Genomic DNA, 14,110 nt, shown 5'->3' with positions numbered 1-14,110 from the left:
GAAGCTCTTTCTCCTTCGCCATCTCTTTAAGCATTGGACAGTTTCTAGAGTTGTGATGGCCCAATTCATCGCACGCCTTACAACGTCTAAGAGGCCTAGTTGCCTCCTTTATAGTCTTTTCTCTATTTGAAATCAGACGGCTCGCGGAGCTGCTAGCATGACCCTTGGTCTTGACCACATCCGGAGGATGGACCTCGACTACTTCATGTCTTGGCATTCCATAAAACTCTTCAATCATTCGCCTCTTTTCAGAGGCCGACGTTGTAGGAGTTCCAGCTTGAAGAGAATTACCAAGTTCTTCCACACCACCTACGAATGCACGAAGCACATTACATATCAGAAATCGTCCATTATAGAGTCGATAATAACCATTATACAATGCTACATGTACATTATGGTTATAGATTTAAAAGTACTCCCTAACTCAGGCGAAATTTAAACCCTAGAGGATTCAATGAAACTCGTTCGCTTTGACGAGAAGATGTGGTACTTACTACTTACAACACCCTAGCCCCCGAGGATTGCTAAACCTTTGGGGAATATATGAAACTTGTGCCGAACATACAAACACGAATAAACAAAAAACGATCATAAAACCTTATTGCAATTAACGAACACTCCAACCAAAGCGTATGTATTACATATCAGAAATCGTTCATTATAGAGTCGATAATAACCATTACACAATGCTACATGTACATTATGGTTACAGGTTTAAAAGTACTCCCTAGCCCAGACGAAATTTAAACCATAGTGGATTCAATGAAACTCGTTCACTTTAACGAGAAGATGTGGTACTTACTACTTACAACACCCTAGCCCCCTAGGATTGCTAAACCCTTGGGGAATATATGAAACTTGCGCCGAACATACAAACACGAATAAACAAAACACGATCATAAAACCTTATTGCAATTAATGAACACTCCAACCAAAGGGTTTTCAAGTTCTCTAATCAGTTTAATCTCAACATAAATTCTACTTAGATTACATTCTTCCATTGTTGAAGAACACGAAAACGATAATATGGCGAGCACGATGCGGGTCTGCTCCAATAAAATAGAATTTGCACGAGAAATAAAAAACAATGATAATTTCGCCAAAAATTTTAGAGCAACAATTAACTTCAATGGAGAATGTTGGGAGAATAATCGGTGAGAGAGAAGAAATATTTCTGTAATCTTTGAATAAAACCGCTGCAATATTTTGGAATGGAGATAATCAAGCACTTTCCATAACCGACGTGAATGTGAATACCCTACACACCATTTTCTATTTTTTTTAATGATTAAAAAGGATTAAATCAGGCCCTATTTTCGGCCCTTAGATTTTGAAAATGGATGGTGGAGATTGAGAAGGAAAAAGAACAAAAGATAGAAAAAGGATATGAATACATCCCTATTTATATGGGTGCGTTAGGGTCCTTCGCAGCTCTTTGGTGATAAGCTTCAAACATATCACATCCCTTGGATCCTTGGATTGGATGATTGTGATAAGTTACATTATTAGACTATAATGGTCGGTGCACATTATTAGAATGAAAATCTACATTATTAAATGACATGTGGCATTAATCTAACTGTTAGATGACAAAATCGTGGGGCTGAGATTCAGTTGAATGTTTTGTAACACCCCGACCTTTTCCATCTCTTTTAAACATTCTGGAAAGGAGGTTGAATTTGTGAGCCAATTTTTTCTTAGTTTCCTACGCTCAATTTAAGGAGTATTGGATAGAACGATCGATCAAGAGGAGTTCAAATTGCGGTTACTACATGGATTATCAGCGGGGAGTTTCTTTTGTTATTTTTTTTTGTGTTGGGCCTAATCGTTTCAAAATAAAGTAGAATTCTTTTGTGAGCCCACATCACAAAATTCTTCTTTGAGCCCAAATTGTCCAAATGAGGATTTATTCTTCTTCACGTAGGTTCTCCTTCTTCACAAATCACCCCATATACTCCATCCGCTACTTTGCAGAATTTAAACCTGCAAGCAATCCAAAGATTAAATCCCAATTAAACACAATTAAGTTCCACATTGATTTTCAATAATATCCCCAACGGTTTCTCTCTCCCTCTACCTGAAATTGATGGTGGCCAATTAATCCAATTAAATTGCAATTAACACCAATTCAATCGCAATAAACGGTTTATACATATGATAGTTTCTTTGCATAATCTCCTTCACCAATTCACAGTTCCACTAATAGCATGTTGCAATTATATTTCCCGTGTTCGATATCCCGGTACCGACCTTTAGCTATACTATTCCTACTATGTATACTTGCAGGTATTTATAGTGATAAAAACTAGTGCATCACGTAGACCTCGGAATCGACTAGATGATGAGGAGGCTTCTTCTTTTTCTTCTTGGTTCGTTCATGCAAAAGAGGTTTATCATGCTTAGGCCCTTTCCTTTTAGTTTCTTGAGAGGTAAGAGCGGGATAAACTATGAAAATAGAAAGGTTAGAAGGATCTTCCCCTTTTCTCGGATCAAATGGTTTAGATTTATCACACATCATAACCATCCTACATTCATCTTCTTACTTTGATCTCCTCGCTTCTTAATCTTTGAGCATTGCACTTTCGATGTAGTAAGTTGACTTTTTTCCATGGTCACTTATTGTGATTTCTCCTCTATCTACATCAATAAGAGCTTTACATGTGGCTAGAAAGTTTCTGCCTAAGATCAGAGGAACTTGTTTATCAACTTTCATGTCTAAAACAAAGAAATCGGCAGGGAATATGAAATCATCAACCTTTACAAATACATCCTCAATTACCCCTACCGCATTTACCGCAGTGTTATCGGTCATCCTTAGGCAGACATCTTTGGATTTTTGAGCGGCCTGATGTTGAGCTTCTCGTAGTACTCCAATGGCATTATGTTGATGCTAGCTCCAAGATCACAAAGTGCCTTTTCTACCTTACCATTCCCAATAGAACAGCGAATGATGAATTGGCCAAGATCCCTCTACTTGACAGTCCTTTGCTTTTGGATGATTTCACTACAGTGAAAAGGTAGCTTTAGATCAGATTTCTGGAGCTTTTGCTTCTTCACCGCCTCTCTCAAGAGCTTGGCGTACCTAGGTATTTAATGCATTAACGAGAGGGAGGTTAATGTGACATTTACAAAACATAGTTAAGAAATGTCGAAATTGCTCTTCAAGCTTGAGTTTCTTTTTAGGCTGGAAAGGAAGCACAATCCCATTGTGTCGAACTAGCTCCTTCTTCGCGGGTGCTTCTGCCTCTTGTGCAGCGGCGTGTGCAGCGGTCCGCTTGGAGTCGTACAGTCCCCAAAACTCGTTCCGGAGGTGCTGGCTTCATACCTGTTGATACCGACAACCTTGGAAACAGCCTTACCTTCATCCTCCACTGCCTTCTTTTGGAATTGATCCATTTGTAACTTAATGATAGACACAGTGGAAGCAACAGTGTTTAACCCATTTTCGAGCTTGGTCAGTCTTTCCTCTACAACTCCAATCTTGGCCTCGTTGTTCTTTCTATCCTCAAGCATTTGCTCCAAGATCTTTTGGATCCCAGCCTCATATTTTTCTTCTTTGGTATGCGATTCCACTCCTTTCTCCTTGCTCACGTTTAACCCTATAGGATATTGGACAAAATTGTTAGAATATGAGAGGTTGGGATGTGGACGATTACCATTGAAATTATTGAAGTTACCACCACCCTGCCCGGGGTGGTAATTATTATCATGTGCCCCATTGGGACCATTCCCATTTTGGATATATTTGACATCTTTGATGACATTCCCCTCTTTTGCATGGAGCTTCTAATTTTTCAAGTCTTGCTTTGATGAATGTCAATTCCTGATATGTGTCATTCCCACATGGTCTCTTCACTGCATCTCCCCTCTCAGCTTTATGCCTTTCCTTGGACCAACCCCAACTGTTGGTGGCTAATTTCTCTATCACCTCCATGGCGACAACTCCTCCTTTACTTAAGAATCCCTTATTCGCTTCTGAATCCAACAAACTAGAAATTTTTTCATTAAACCCATTATAAAGGATTCCTACCTGGCGGTCTATTCTGAAACCATGGTTTGGGCATTTGCAGAGAAGAGCTTTGAAACGTGCGAGAGCTTCATATAGAGGCTCATTGGATCCTTGCGTGAATTGAAAGATCTCACACTTAAGCTTTAGGATGGTGCCAGAAGGGTAGTACTTGTCGAGGAAGAGTACCTCTAACTCCTTCCAATTGGTGGTTTTATCTGCAGGCAGACAATCATACCATTGTTTAGCAGCATCAGTTAAGGAAAAGGGAAAAAGTCTTACCCTCACAATATCATCATCAACACCATTGATCTTAGTTGTATTAGCTATTTCCACGAACTTGGTGAGATGTCGATTTGCGTCCTCAGTGTCTCTCCCTGCAAAGACATTTTGTTTCACCCTATTGAATAAGGGTATCCCCAACTTGAAGTTGTCAGCCTCAATCTGCGGACCTGCAGGAATGTCCACAATGTTACCATGACTAAACATATTCATAAATGAAACTACCTCCCTTGCGCGTTTTTCTTTTTCAGCCTTTGCCCGAGCTCTCTCTGCTCGCATCTCGTCCACCTCCTTTCGGAGAGCGACGATAAGATCATGGTTGGTAGGCTCCCCCATATTGTTGTCTCCACAAAATATGCAAGTATGCAAAGCCTGCAGAAACAACTGAAAAAAATAAAAATAATAAAATAAAAATAAAAATAAAAATGAAAGCAGTAAAATCCAAATTAGCAAAATCGTCCATTTGAAGATATCAATCACAAAGTGATAATACTCCTCGACAACGGGAGTATACAAAGTAGCACTAAAACTACTCGCAAGTATACAAGGTAGCAATAGTATAGCTAAAGGTCAGTACCGGGATATCGAATACGGGGAATAGAATCACAGACTGTCTACCTCCTACTAAGCTTCTTTTGCTATTTGGAAAATCAAAAGTTTTGGGAATTTTGAAAATTAAAAACAATTTGAAAGCAAGTAAACAAGTAATTGCAAATAAACTAGAGATAAAATATGAGAGATAAGAGAATTCCAGGGATGTGCTTTCACAGTTATGGTTATATAAATTCCAACTACAACACCCTAGCACAGTTTACATCGGCAATTTCATCACTGTCTACATCCTCCTCTATCTGCAAAGATCTGATCAAGGATCAGAGGTTCTCCTCTTCGAAATCAACGTCCATCTCTGTCGAAGAACTTCAATCGGATTTGGGAACAAAATCGACAATTAATCGGATTTGAAGAAGAATGGTACGTGAAAGGAGCTAATCAATAAGCGCTGCAGGGGAATAGCTAAATAAGGGTGTACGTGGATGCATGTTGATACGAGCATATTCCTAATATCCCCATATATAGGGACTTTCCATATCTTTCTTATATAATTTTCATAATATCCCCATATCTTCCTAATATTCCATAACTTTCTAATATCCCCATATCTTTCTTGATCGTTAAGTTAGGTTATTCCTAGTATAAATAGGAGCCTCGGTTATCTTTTGAATTATTCATTGAAAAAATATAATTTATCTTTTATCATCTTTTACTTTTCTCTGCAATTTACTTTATCAAAAACCTTAGTTGAACGATAGTTGGCTGCTCAAAGGGAATTTCCCCGCGAACGAACCAATATCTTATCTTCTCCACGATCTCTCGCAGTTATCCCCCGATACGATTTGCTCATATCATATCTACTTTACTCTTTTTTTATTTCCTACTTTATTCCTCTCTCTTACTTTTCAACACATTTTCTTAATCTCCGTGCCCAAAATTATGTCTCAACTTAGTTAGGACGGAGGGAGTACTATATATGAAAATGACTCCACTACGAAGGAACTTCCTGAAATGGAAAAATGACACTACGAGGGAATGGAGGGAGTAGTAAGTTTGTAACGGGAGTGTAGAGGTGTACATGATGAAAAAAAAAAAGAATCTGCTAATCAACTTGGCATATCAATATCATGAATCAAATAAGATTTCGACAGTGTTTGGAAAATTACACAAAGTTTGAAACGTTTAGGGAAAAATCAGAATATCTTAAAATTTCGCATATTGACAAATTATCTTATTCTTCTAAAAATGGCATCATATTAGTGATCGGCGTTTTTGCCACACTGGCACTTCCGAAGAACACGCCATCGTCAATTTAGAGAAAAATTACATTCCCCGTAAATCAGAAAAAATTCTAAATTCATATGTTTAGATTAAAAATCCAAAATGGAGTAGACAATTAACTATTTGGGGTTTATACTCCTCCAAAAACACTTCCATTTTTGGTTTTTGAGTAAAATAGTAGTACCTATTTTTAGGTTTACAATGCTCTTACGAGTTACGAATCTAGTAGTTTGTAATTTTCGTTAAGTATAATTATATAACGACAATAATTACTAGTAACAATTATTGGGGTCTTAGTGAATCTCCTAATGCCTACATCATTGTATATTTAGATTCACCATCACAACTACTTGCCAATTAGAAGCTATGATCATCATTCATCAACACATGATAATCAACTTTCATCTATTTTCTGAAAAAACATTGTGTTGTGTGTGTATTGGTTAGTCCATTTTAGTACTATATTAGTATTTATATATAAGCAGATATCCCACAGAATTACAGAAGACTTTATTCAAACTCACAGATATATTGAAGATGCATATTACTATGATGGTATATTAATTTGAATAGTTAGTTAGATAAGAGCCATCTGCTGTATATTGAGTGGATGGCAATCGGAGGGGGAGCCGGAATAAGCGCGTTGAGCCAGAATCCGATTCACCGCTTCTGTTGGATGAAAGGCGTCCCAGAAAATATGCTTGTTTCTGTTGTCGCAAGGGACAGAGAACGGGAGGCACGTTATCTGTCCCCGGTTTCTCCCTATCCCACAACACCCTCTGTCTGTCACATTAAATCCTGCAAAACATAACCATAATTAGTTATGGTTTAATTCAGTAATATCTTTGTTCCCTCTCATAGTTGACTCATTTCTTATCACTCATTTCTTTTCTGCACTCATTTTTCAGTAATATCTTTGTTCCCTCATAGTTGACTCATTTCTTTTCTGCACTCATTTTTCAGTAATATCTTTGTTCCCTCATAGTTGACTCATTTCTATTCCGCACTCATTTTATAAAAATCATAATGAATAGCTAAAGTGGGGAAAGAATAAAGTAAGAGAGAGAATAACGTAGAAAAGAGTCTGTACCGTAAGTGTTGGCATTGTCGAGAATGTCAAGAGTTGCTCCAAATGTATTACCATAGGCAAATATAGTTCTACTATCATTATTATTATACTTGGTGTTTAGATCATCAACGAGAGACTTCAGTCTCTCGTTGAAGATGGCTGCTACGTTGTTTGCATAAGCAATGCACTTTCCTGGTGAAGCAGTGCCCCCGGCCAGCTGATTAGGGATGCATCCGAGGGGTCCAACGCCTCCCAGCAGAAATTTCCGGAGGCCTAACCTGCGCAGCGCCTGCAAAACAGGACAATAATCAAGTTTAATCTATCGCCTTTGCTGATTATGCAACAAGTGAGATCATAGTCACACCAAAATCTGCCTTGTGTAGCTATTAATGAGAAGATCCGCGAAGTATTTAGGAGCGTAGACGTAGCTGCTGGAATAGAATGAAGGCAGCATATAGTTATTTATATAGTCATTGCTGCCTAGAGACATCACAACTATTGCCTTAGCCAAATAATTGACGATTTCTTCGTCTCCCATTTGGCTTCGCAGCTCACTCAACGTGCTCTCGAAGTTGACAACTTGTGCAGACAAGCTGAATCTTTCACCCTGCCATTCATACAACTTATTTTATCAACAACAGAATATAATTGCACAAAAACATAGATCAGTTTGGAGAACATGTTATAGTACAAGATGTCGCCCCGTCTCTTCAAGAATCCCTCCTGCAGCTGATGCATAGTTCACTCCTCGAACAACATTCGTCCCGGTTGCAAAAGGACTTGTGTAAGGCAGCAGAAGAGGAAGCCCCAACAGCTCTCCTAGAATTAAATTACTAAAAATAAGATCAATGGTGATAATTAAGTGTTGTACTATAAAATTAGGTAGCTCTCACCAATATAGTCTACAAAAGTCTTGCCATTGCAGAATCTTCCGGAAGGCGTCCCTCCGTTGAAATCGACTCCATAAGGCACGTAGTTGGCCTTCGCCAATGAGCTCAAGTAGTTGTTGTTGCCAGGATCAGTCAGTGAGTCGCCAAAGGCAAACATCGCGGTCACATGAGATGATGATACTGCTGTTGTTGCACAAGTTAGAATCATCATCGTTAAACTAATGGCTACACAATGCTTTGTGAATTGAATCTCCATCATTTGCTTCATTTCAGTTAACAAGTGATGATACTTAATGTTTTTTTATTGAGGAAAAATAGGCTTCAAGTGCTGCTTTTTAGCTTGTTTTCATGCTTTTCTGTTACCACTTGTTTGTCATCCTCCATCTATTTTTGGGTTGTTTTGTTCCTTCAATGCAATGATTTTCTTGCGTGCTTTTCAAAAGAACTTCACGCTCTTGTCAATCAATTTGTTTTATTCACTTTTTAGGTACTTTTGCTTCTCACAAGAAGTAAAAACACAAATGTGCAATTCATGATGATCAGATTTGAAATACATGGTTATTATTTTAATTGTCGGAGTAATGCATTTTTAATATTACAACTTCTTTTCCATTTTGTTAGCCGGAGAGTAGTATATAATCGCGATGCTTTCACCGAATTTGACATCTCAAACAATTGGTGCGGTCCATTGTATTTTTTTAGTGAAAAATGAGTGTTTGGAGCAGGGACGGACTTTATAAGGGGCAAATGCCTCATCTAAACTTTTTTTATTTATGCTATTTTTAATAGTTAATTTTAAATTTTTATGAAATATTCTTATTTTTGCCCCTTCTTAATTCATTCAAATATCTTTATACATATTTTTGCCCCATCTACGTAGAATTCCTGACTCCGTCCCTGGTTTAGAGCCATTATGAACCTTTTCGATGCAGAAAGCATTCTCAAAGACATGTCTAGCGCATGGAATACGCTGGACAATGCTAAGTGTAATAAATTTATTAACTTACACTTATTTGTTCAAATGAGGTCGCTTTTTTTGTCAATTACCTGATCAATATCACCTTTATCACACTCATTAAGACTAATAAATGAAGTTGCTAAAGTTCTCTGTTATTTATCTGTTGATTCTCACAGCTTCACTCACCATATCAAATAAATTTGAATTTTAAATACTCCCTCCGTCCCATAAAAGTTGGGTCGTATTCCTTTTTAGTCCGCCCCAACAAAGTTGAGTCATTTCCTTTTTTAACAAAAGACAAAACATGTAATTCTTACTCTATTCCATCATTTACTTTACTCTCTCTTATCTTTCCTACTTTTTTCATTTCTCCTATTTAGTTAATATAAATTCTTAATCTCCGTGCCCAAAAGTTTTGTCTCAACTTTTATGGGACGGAGGGAGTAATAAGAAAGATAAATTTATATAAATTGTATACACATAATACTACCATTTAATTTTAGTGGTTTTTTAGAATAGAGTGAACTACAGAAATGGTCCCTGGACTATGGGTTTATCTCGCCCATAGTCCCTGGACTTTAAAAATATCGTCAGTAGTTCCTGGACTAAGGGTTTATCTCGAAATTGGTCCTTTTGGCTTTTTTGGTACGAAAATACCCTTTGATATTATTTTGGGAGGGTTTGGGCAATTTGGTCTTTTTACACTTTTAACATTTTAAATCTGATATTATTTCAGTTATGTACTAACTTTGATATTATTTCAAATTTATCATCCTTTTTCCCTTTTGTCATCCTTCACTTTGTTTCTTTATTTCAATATGAGATAATTTTACAAAATTTTAAATTTTAATTTTTAAATATCAATAAATTTTTTTAATTATAAAAATTATTAAATAGCAAAAATTAATAGTTATAATCAATATTTGATAGTGTATAGTACTATGTAATCAATAAGGTATGACAACGCCTTAGTTTTAATCAATATTTAATACAGTAGCTTTAATCATAAATAGATTATATAAGACAATTTATTCTGAAATAAATATGCATCTAATGTAAGACTAATATAGTTTTCGTTTATTAATTTGAAAACAATCAAAATTTACTATAAAATTTCAACAAAAATACTCATATATAAAATTTTTAGTATGATCAAATTTTTAGTCAACTTCATAATATTTAATCACAAGCAATTATAACAACCGAACGGAGGCTAAATAGAATAACTCTTATTTTTCCATCATGATTAATATTATTTTTCTGTACTTCTTCAATTCAATTGAATATTATATTAAATAACAAAAATTAATAGTTTTAATCAACATTTATAGTGCCATGAATTAATAGTTTTCATTAAAAAAATTTATTGATATTTAAAATCTAAATATTAAATTTAATTTTATAAAATTAAATCTAATATTGAAATAAAAAAAAACAAATTCAGTGAAGGTAACAAAATGGAAGAAGAATGATAATTTTGAAATAATATCAAAGTTAGTACGTAACTAAGATAATATCATATTTAAAATGAAAAAGTGTAAAAAGATCAAATTGCCCAAACCCCCCAAAATAATATCAAAGGGTATTTTCGTACCAAAAAAAGCCAAAAGGACCAATTTCGAGATAAACCCTTAGTCCAGGGACTACTGGCGATATTTTTAAAGTCCAGGAACTATGGGCGAGATAAACCCATAGTTCAGAGACCATTTTTGTAGTTCACTCTTTAAAATATAAGTTCATGACTAATTTATTCTTGCTATACAATTTTGGATATATACTCTAGAGGGGGAAAATCATTGATTTAGATTATGAACTAGTTATTCGTAACAATTAAACAATTTAATTACTATATTTAATTGTAGAAATTTTATAACTTAATATAATAGGAGTACTATATATATTTTTTTAAAATAAAATTATATTAATCATTTTATCATTGAATATCTATTTTTTTGTTGGTCTTTTGTATTATATTTCTGACATAACTAGTTTCTTTTTTATTTTAATTTTTAAAAACAAATTATCATGAGAAATATCATGGTTATTTATCTTTAAAATGATTAAACAATAAAATTTATTGAATGAATTGCATAATAAATAATATAGTTATAATGATTGAAAAATTTTCTTCTGCACTCTCTTTTTTTTAGCTTGTTTCCTTTTCCATTAAATATCCAAAAATGCATATGTGAATTTTTTTTTTTTAATTTGCTTTCAGAGATGAGTATTTTTATATATATGAAGGAGTTATTAATCATTATATCTCCTTATTTAACATAGATGGTTTTATGTTATTAAGAAATTAAGTATATATAATTTACTACAGTTACAAAAATTTCTTAATCGTAAAATAGCTGATGCGAATAACTAGTTTTATTTAAATTTATGTTTTACTGTATCAAATGTAATATTTTCATGATTTTTTATTCAAGATGTAGAGTACATAATGGAATCGATTTAATGATAATCAATTTGTTGGACGTGAAACCCTACTAGGAGTATCATTTTATATAAATTTTTACTAGTATTATATTCTCCATTAAATTTATTTTCATTTCATGATTTTTTAGTCAAGATGTAGGCTACACAAGAAAATTTACTTAATTAAAATCAACTATTAGATGACATTACTGAGAAATTAAGTGTATATAATGTATTTATTTTTATAATTTATAATATTTATAATTATTTAATAATAAATAGTTGGATGTGAATAATTATTATGTTTGAATTTATTTTTTACTATTATATCAAATTTAAATTCGTTTTATGTTTTTTAGTCATGATGTCGAGTACACAAGTAAATCTATTAAATGATCATTTAGATGGATGATAGCACAAGTAAATAATTTATTTTCGTTTCATGACTTTGAGTAAAGATGTAGAATTATTTAAAAATATCAATCAAGTACTGTAGTATAATCAGTTGTTATTTTATAAATTATAATTTTAAGAATTATTTAATAATAATAAAATAGCTGGATTTGATTGATTATTATCGTTTCACTTTATTTTTTTTTTACTATTACATGGAGTATTTAGTTTTGTTTCATAATTTTTAAATCAAGATTTAGAATAAACAAAATTAAAATCAAATAGTTATCAGTTGGTTCGAGGATAATACTAAAAAGTTAATATATATTTATGTGACTAAAATTTTTAGGGATATTGGCATCTAATATCACGAAACTTTCAAAAAGTTGGGTTTTTCCCACAAACTTTAAAATTGGCAAATAATATCACGAACTTTACCACGTGTTTGTTTTTTCCCACGATTGAAAAAATTCCCACAAATAATACTATGATACCGATTTTTTTTCGTAATTTCTCGACAACAATTTCGAAAGTTTCAAGTTTTTCAATATTTGAAGATAGTTTTTCTTGAAGCACACCCTCAAAAATTGTTCTTCAATCTATTAAAATAATATGAATTTTTTCATTCGTGGGAAAAAACAAACTCAAGGTAAAATTCGTGATATTATTTGCCAATTTTAAAGTTCGTGGGAAAAACCCAACTTTTTAAAAGTTTCATGATATTAGATGTCAATACCTCAAATTTTTAATATATATGTGAGTTATCTCTATCAATTTAGTCATTTGAAATTTTGATTACATATCAGTAGCTTGTATGTGTTTCAGTGTTTGAGAAACTGGAAAAATTTTAATATTCTTCAAATAGTGAAGGCCAAATATGGTCTCTAACATATGACCGTTTTATCAATTTGGTCCTTAACATTATCATTTTGATTATTTGGTCCCTCACAAATAAACTCGGACCCGAATCGGTCCTCACTTAACAGAATCGTCAAAAAATAGACGGTGATTGCAATTTGACTATATTAAATTACTAATGGTAATTGATTGTACCAAATTATAATTCTTAATTCCTATTAAATTACAATTATTCATTTCATTTTGCAACTGATACTATCTTTTTTCCAATTTTGCTAATAGGAAAAGAATTATAATTAGGTATAATTAATTACCATTAGTAATTTAATATCGTCAAATTGCAATCACTGTCTATTTTTTGACGGTATAGTTAACTGAGGACCGACTCGGGTCCGAGTTTATTTGTGAGGGACCAAATAATCAAAAAGATAATGTTAAGGACCAAATTGATAAAACGGTCATATATTAGGGATTACATTTGACATTTACTCTTCTTCAAATATATATCCAATATTTAAGGTGATTTACGATGAACAACAGTAATAAATTCATATTTTCATAGCTATAATATATCTTTACAATAGAAAAATTAGTGTTGTTCTAACTTAACAATTAATATTTAGTGTAGAGGAATGTGATCAATTGCTAAGTAATTATCAATCCAAAATTGAGATCAATTTTTAACCATTAGATTAGAAGATCTTGTAGTTGATATAATGTCAAGTGTAATATATTTTAAATTTGAATAATTATTAATTAAATTAAAAGGATATTAATGTCAAATCCTATATGTAGTAATTATAACTAACTACTTTCTCTCTCCTAAAAATCATCTCAAATCTTTAAATTTATGTAACTCTCCCAATTTAAATTATTTTTTCGCAAAAAATATATCAAATTAAAGATAATTTAATAAGGATTCCAACGAGATCTCAATTGCATATGTTCCGACGATGTTCGGGTGATGAAATTTGATAAATTATATTTCAATTTTCGTACATGTTGATAAGCAGCTTTTTATCAACAAATGCAACAAAAAATCTCAATATATTGTAGGCAAAATTTCAATATTATGCATGTTGAATCTCAATAAAAATGTGTTGATATTTTCTTGTCCTTGTGTTGATATTCTAATGTCATATTGTTGATATTTGTAATACACAATGTTGATATAAAAAAACACTCACGAAAATTATCAATATGATAACATAATGACGATATTACCCTTTTGTTGATATTTTGTCTACTATTTATTGAGATTTGTGAGCTTTAATCTCATCCACTCATTTTAAAATTCAAGGGTGGAGATTTAGTTTTGATTTTGGATTAGGGTGCTATAAGCATTAGAATAGGACCCATAGTTTAGAATCTTAATCTTTTCTTAAATAATATATATAGTA

The 14,110-nt window shown here is 33.2% G+C and overlaps 1 protein-coding gene across 1 annotated transcript; it reads right to left on the bottom strand.

The window, feature by feature from the left end:
- Positions 1-6,698: 6,698 nt before the first annotated feature.
- On the bottom strand, positions 6,699-8,291 carry LOC125186741 (GDSL esterase/lipase At5g08460). Its single transcript, XM_048083189.1, has 5 exons — positions 8,084-8,291; positions 7,882-8,009; positions 7,555-7,797; positions 7,212-7,479; positions 6,699-6,919 (listed from the first exon to the last, which is right to left on the bottom strand). Exons 1-5 carry the CDS (start codon positions 8,289-8,291, stop codon positions 6,699-6,701), a joined length of 1,068 nt encoding a protein of 355 aa, XP_047939146.1.
- Between the last annotated feature and the right edge of the window lie 5,819 nt (positions 8,292-14,110).

This window comes from Salvia hispanica, chromosome 1 (assembly GCF_023119035.1).
Source record: "Salvia hispanica cultivar TCC Black 2014 chromosome 1, UniMelb_Shisp_WGS_1.0, whole genome shotgun sequence".
Lineage (NCBI taxonomy): Eukaryota > Viridiplantae > Streptophyta > Magnoliopsida > Lamiales > Lamiaceae > Salvia > Salvia hispanica.
This window is presented reverse-complemented; position numbering and strand designations above follow the sequence as displayed.

Coding starts and splice junctions, on each gene's coding strand:
- LOC125186741 (XM_048083189.1), bottom strand. CDS start 8,291: ATGATGATTCTAACTTGTGCAACAACAGCAGTATCATCATCTCATGTG. Junction 8,010..8,083: donor GACTTTTGTAGACTATATTG/GTGAGAGCTACC, acceptor ATTTAATTCTAG/GAGAGCTGTTGGGGCTTCCT. Junction 7,798..7,881: donor AAGAGACGGGGCGACATCTT/GTACTATAACAT, acceptor TATGAATGGCAG/GGTGAAAGATTCAGCTTGTC.